The 6,665-nt window shown below is 43.2% G+C and overlaps 1 protein-coding gene across 2 annotated transcripts in view; it reads left to right on the top strand.

The window, feature by feature from the left end:
• OSMR (oncostatin M receptor) overlaps positions 1-6,665 on the top strand; it is an 82,645-nt gene that overhangs the window by 14,067 nt on the left and 61,913 nt on the right. For both annotated transcript variants that reach the window (XM_045285391.1, XM_045285389.1), the window contains exon 2: positions 1,187-1,271. In XM_045285391.1, the coding sequence (XP_045141326.1) occupies positions 1,199-1,271 (73 nt within the window). In that variant the 5' untranslated portion in view covers positions 1,187-1,198. The remainder of the gene's footprint in view (positions 1-1,186; positions 1,272-6,665) is intronic.

Raw genomic sequence — 6,665 nt, 5'->3', positions numbered from 1 at the left:
CTGGTAGCACAGTGGTTAAGTGCTTGGCTGCTAATGACCTCTCTATGTGAGAAAGATGCTTCCATAAAAAGTACAGCTGTGAAACCCCCTGAGGCAGTTCTCCTCTCTCCTCTTGAGTCACTATGAGACAGCATCTATTCGGTGACAACAGGTCTATCGTGGGACAGGCTCCAAAGTCACATAACAAAGGGGAAGAAATAGAGGACCTTTAATACAAGAATCTAGAATTCCCTGGGTGGCACTAATGGTTGGCAGTTCAGTCGTGCCCAAAGGTACCACAGAAGAGAGGCCTGGCTAATTCGTTTCTGAAAGCTCACATCCAGTGGGAACCCAATGGCGTGCCATTGGACTCTATGGCACACAGGGCCGCCATGAGTTGGAAAGGACTGCGCGACAACTGGTTTGTGGGATACAGAAAGATTTCTCCCAAGTTGTCTCCCCCAAATATATGCCAAACCCAAGATGCTGTTTGCTACACATGGTAAATGACTGTACATTAGGTGAACGAAAGTATGTCAGAAGTTATTCTCCTTGAGGGTGTCTACAGCAACCAGACTGTATAATCTGACTCATCCTAAGGAGGACCCACTCCCGATATTGTTCCCTTGAAGGAGAGCCCGAAGGCAAGTCCAGGACCACTCAAGGATGACGAAGGTTAGGCTACTATATTGAGTCTAGGGTCCACCCATCTTGCCACATAATGTACCCCCATTCCCTCCCTTTACGATGGCATGTACCTCTAGGTCATGCCCCTCCTATTGCTTGTATTGCCTATGTTACAACCCCTTCCTATGACGTAGATTGCTATCTGTAATCAGAGGGCTTGCATGCCCCCAAAGATATATAAACTTCGGTTAGAAATAAAACCTGATAATGTTCTCTCTCCTGCCCCCTTGTCCCACCACCTCCATGTGTACCACCAAGAGGAGCTGAGGTTAGCATGCTACCATGAAATGTGTCTGACTTACTTATTTTACTCTTTCCCTCCCATCTCTCCCATTTCTCTATGACTTTACTATTCTTACTATATCTTAACCGTACAATTGTGCCTACTGAACCCGTGATTAGTTTTGGGGGGCTGGCTACTCCCACACTGGTTTGTAAAGCAAGTATCAGCCATAATTAACTCAAAGAAACCTGTTGGAAATACACATCATTCTTTTTCTCTGTGATTTGCTTTTTCCAGAAAACCAGAGCTATGGCTGCCCCTGCACGCCGTCAGCCAACATTTCTCTTGGTATTGCTGTCCTTGGGGATGGGCCAGCTCAAAGGTAAGTAGGGGAAGGGCTTCATCAACAGAAATGTCCACAGAAAAATGAAAAAATTAGGAAAATAAATCTTGGAATGATTTTTTCTTTGGAACTTGCATTAAGAATTTAAGTTATCACACAGGCTGGTGTGCTTCTTCCATGTGGGCTTTGTTGCTTCTGGGTTAGATGGCCACTTGTTTAACTTCAAGCCTTTAAGACCCCAGACGCTATATCTCTCGATAGCCGGGCACCATCAGCCTTCCTCACCACACCTGCTTATGCACACATTTGTCTTCAGCGTTTGTACGTGGAAGGTGAGCACACAATGATGATTTTTCTTCTTTGGTGTCTGCTACTGGATTCCTTCAACACCTCATGATCACCTAGGCTGGTGTGCTTCTTCCATGTGGGCTTTGTTACTTCTCCGCTAGATGGCTGCTTATTTACCTTCAAGCCTTTAAGACCCCAGGCGCTATATCTTTTGATAGCTGGGCACCATCAGCTTTCTTCACCACATTTGCTTATGCACACATTTGTCTTCAGCGATCGTGTCGGGAAGGTGGGTATCATGGAATATCCGTTTAGTCGAGCAAAGTGTTCTTGTATTGAGGGAGCATCATCATGAATGAGAGGGAGTGCGGGGTGGGGACCCGATGTCAGTCTGTAGGCAACTGGACATCCCTTGCAGAGGGGTAGTGGGGAGGAGACGAGTCACTCAGTGTGAGTGCAGCATTGATGAAACACACAACTTTCCTCTAGTTCCTAAATGCTTCCTTCCCCCCACTATCATGATCCCAATTCTACCTTACAAATCTGGTTAAACCAGAGGATGTACAGTAGTGCAGGTAGGAACTGGAAACATAGGGAATCTAGGACAGATGAACCCCTCAGGACCAGTGGTGAGAGTGGTGATACTGGGAGGGTGGAGGGAAGATGGGGTAGAAAGGGGGAACCAATTATAAGGATCTACATATAACCTCCTCCCTGGGGGATGGACAAGAGTAAAGTGGGTGAAAGGAGACATCGGGCAGTGTAAGATATGATAAAATGATAATAATTTATAAATTGTCAAGCATTCATGAGGGAGGGGGAGCAGGGAGAGAGGGAAAAAAATGAAAAGTGAGCTGATTTCAAGAGCCCAAGTGGAAAGCAAATGTTTTGAGAATGATGAGGGCAATGAATGTACAAACGTGCTTTACATAATTGACGTATGTATGGATTGTGAGTTGTGTGAGCCCCCAATAAAATGATTTAAAAAAAGAATTTAAGTTAATATTCAGTTGATTTAAATTAATCGAACCTTAAGGCAAGTTCTCTGGACTTGGCATTCACTAACATGAGATCTGGCACACGCAAACGGTGGTGGCTTTTGTCTTCCTCTCCTCTACCTGGATCACTCATTTTAGTAAGCCTTGCCTTCATCCTTTAGTGCACATTTGGTAGATTTAATCACGTGCAACTTTGAGATGACTGCATTTTGTTTGGCTGTCATGGAAATAAGTTTCTTGTGCACACTGATGGGTAAAAGCATAGCCCTTATCAGACCAATCGGCGTCGGCCCCTGTTGTTGTTAGGCTCCACTGGGGCAGTTCCAACACTGTGGGCCACAGAAGGAAATGCTACCCAGTCCTGTGCCCGCCTCACCATTGTGCTTATGTTTGAGCCCATTGTTGCAGCCACTGTGCCCATCCATCTTGGCGAGGCCGCCTTCTTTTGGACCACCCCACGACTTTACCAAACCTGGGACTGGTCTCTCCTGACCACACATCCACAGTTCTTGAGACAAAGTCTCCTCATCCTTGCCTTTAAGAGGTATTGTGACTGCACTTCTTCTAAGGGAGATGGCTTTTTGGTTGTTCTTTTGTCAGTCCATGCGCTTTCAGCATTCTCCATGAGCCCCACCATTCAAAAACTTAGATTCTTCATTAATCTTCCTTATGCAATGTTCAACTTTCGCATAAGTATGATGAAATTGAAAATACCTTGACTGAATCAGGCACACCCAAGTCCTCAAAGTAGCACCCTGACTTATCAACATGTAATGTCTTCAACACTTACTGAGAAGCTTTTAGCTACAAGAAAATGTTCTAAGTACTGAAATTATATTTATGGGTAAAACAATATATATTCCTCTCTTAACTACTCCTCTTTACAACCCCCACCCATGAAAATACCTGGGGAGAAATCGTCTCTGTAAGTGAGGTCAATATGACTTCAACACCTTTTTACAGGCGGTGGATATGTATAACGAGATTCTAAAACCTGAGAGCATTTTGAGCAGTTTTTAAAGTTTTCATTGCTTTCTACATATTGTACACAACTGTACATATTCTCCTTCCTACGTTTCTCCATTCTTGTAGTCATAACAGGGAGTGTAGCCGTATCCTCTTAACAACTACTCACACAACCCCGGGACTGAATTCACAATGAGGTTTATAAGGAAAACCTATAGAATTTCTCACCTCTGAAAATTCCTTGAAGAGAGACTTGCGAAGAAAAGGAGATTTTGTTTTAATAAGAATGTAATTCTTGGTCTGATATATTTTTTAGGTCTGGGTTTATTTCTTAGAAGTCTTGGCAGATATAACTTTTTAAAATCACGATATGATTATTAATGTATAATTGGGGCTAGACTATGGGAATTCTGTTTTCTCATCTATAATATGTAGGTTACTGGAGTTCATTGCCAACAAGTCAGTTCTCACTCAGCAACAATGGAAGTACAACAGAAGGAAACACCTGCTGGTCCCTCGCAATTCTTACTGTGTTTGATGGCAGTGCTACAACCGCTGTGTTAATCCTTCTCGTGGAAGGTCTTCCTCTTTTTCCTTTTGCACTGACCCTCTGCTCTACCAGGTATAATACGCTCTCTGGGTACCGGCCCTCCCTGCAAAGTAATGCAGATGAGGTCTCTCCATTCATGCCTCTCAAGGAGCATTCTGGCCGTGCTTCTTTTACACTTGATCTCAGCAAAAGGGCCAAGAAGCGATGGCTGTGCTTCTTTTAAGACAGATGTGTTTGCTCCTCTGGAAGTCCATGGTACTGTCCATAATCTTCTCCAATGCCATAATTCTTTTTTTTTTTTTTTTACAAATATTTACCACATGTAATTGCTAACCAAAAGGTCGATACTTGAATTCATCCAAAGATGCCTTGGAAAGGGATCTGGAGATCTGCTTCTGATGAATCAGCCATTGGAAACCCTGTGGGACACAATTTTACTCTGACCTGTATGGTGCTGCCGGAATCAGAGTTAACTCAATAGAAAATTTCATTGTGTTCATAAAGAACATACTACCATCACCATAACATTTCACAAAGGGAAATAAAATACAAGTTCACCAAGTCTTTGAAGTACCAAATTTCGTCACCATTTGCTAGGCACTGTGCACCAGAATTGACTCAATGGCAGGGAGTTTGGTTGGAATTTTATAGGATTATATGCTAAATGACATTATTCCTCAGTCCTGTGCAATGACACAGTAAATTCTTTGGTTTTCCTTTTTCATGGTCCAGTATTTTGCATACATGGATTGGGCCAGGCATACCTTAGTGATATCTTAACCTTTTGATAGTTTAAAGAGGTCTTCTCAGCAGACTGCCCAATACAGTGTGCCACTTGATTTCTTGACGACTGCTTCCAGGGTATTTCCCCACAAAGTAGATTCCCTGATGGGATCAGCGTTTTCCTTCTTGATCATAATATCGATCCAGTTGTGAGAATTTTTTTTATGTTGACCTAAGATTTCACCAAACACGACAGTCTTTGATCTTCATCAGGAAGTGCTCCGATCCTCGTTGGCTTCATCAAACAAGGATCTGTCGTCTGTATAGTCCACGTCATTAATGAGTCTCCTTCCACTCCAGGTGCTGCGTTCTTCTTCACGCAGACCACCTTCTCTGAGTACTGACTTCACATGCAGATTGGATCCGTGTGGTGAAAGGAGGCATTCCTGATACTTCCCTTTCCTGAGTTTAAGCCCTGAGGCGTCCCCTTGTTCTGCCTAACAGCTACCTCTTGATCCACATACAGCTTCTACGTGAACAGAGTGAAGTGTTCTGGATTCCCATTCCTCACAATGCTGTCCGAATTTGCTCTGATCCACACGGTTCGATGAATGGCTTTGCATTGTCTATAAAATTCAAGTAAATATCTCTCTGCCCTTCTCCATTTCCAGCCAATATCCATCTGACACCACCAATGATAATCCTTGTGCGATGTCCCCTTCTTGCTCTGACTTAAATTTCTGGCCGTTCTCTGTGCATGTATTGCTGCCACACTTACCCTCAGCAAAACCTTACTTGCATGTGATATTAATGATATTTATTGTTGGATCATTTCCACATTCTGTTGGGTCCCCTTTTTTTGGAATGGATGTAGGTCTGCATCTCTTATACTAATATGTATACCTCTTACTACATCTGTCTTACCTGCTACAATCTAAGTATGATACAGCTGGACTGCGTGAGCCCTGCCAGAGTGCCTCCTTTACTGATGGACATGTCTGAACTCCAGGCTACCTGGAAACCCCAGTCACTCAACTCCAAGCTTGGTCATGGATTATTTGCCTTGTGGTGTCTCACTTAGCCAGTCCAAAAACTAACCACTGATTGACTGAGTCCATGCCTAACGCACCCTGTCCTCAGACCGGACTCTGGCCTTTCTTGATCTGGTCAACTTGGTTTTTTCCCCACACACACATCAGACATGAATGTACAGGTTCTGTCCCAAGTTTACAACAGAGCCAATTCTAATGACCATGAAAACACAATTCTGATGTAAGTCAAATACCTCATTGTTTTCGCTTTCATTATTATTGTCTTTTATTAGCAGTAGTTTTATAAAGCTAATCTTGTGTGTGTGTGTGTGTGTGTGTGTGTATGTCTTTGGTGATTATAGACATTGCATATAAATGTACAGATCTGCTTGAATGCGTACATGAAAAGGCTATAAAAACCATACAAATCTACTCTCATGACGAAGAAGAGTGGGCGACACTGGGATTCAGTCACGTTCGATAGAAGGCCACTTTCTGGGAATAGGAACAGCACTGGTAGTCAGAGAAGTAGTGCAATGTTATCTCTTGCGGCATTGTCTCACTCTCTCTCAAATCTGTCTGTGGACCTTAGCGAAGGGATCAGCATTTGGGCTTCTATTTTCCAGCAACAGAAGTCACTGATTGGGTTTAGAAAACGAAATCTATACAGCAGCGTCTTACACCGCAGCTAATAAAACTGAACATCTGGAAGTAATTGCAGGAACACCGTAAAATAACACCATCGGAAAATTAGTTGCCGCAACATTTTGCGTATTGCTAATGAAAAGATAGCTGAACAAAAAGGTCAAGGATGGCTACAAGTGTGGTTTGTTGTCATTCGAATCCCCAGTAAGTTGGGACCACTGATACCTGATTT

The sequence above is a fragment of the Echinops telfairi genome, unplaced genomic scaffold, assembly GCF_000313985.2.
Source record: "Echinops telfairi isolate 266 unplaced genomic scaffold, ASM31398v2 ScPeMD7_7469;HRSCAF=8507_1, whole genome shotgun sequence".
Classification (NCBI taxonomy): domain Eukaryota; kingdom Metazoa; phylum Chordata; class Mammalia; order Afrosoricida; family Tenrecidae; genus Echinops; species Echinops telfairi.
Note: the sequence above shows the minus strand (reverse complement) of the source record. Positions and strands in the feature narration are given on the sequence as shown.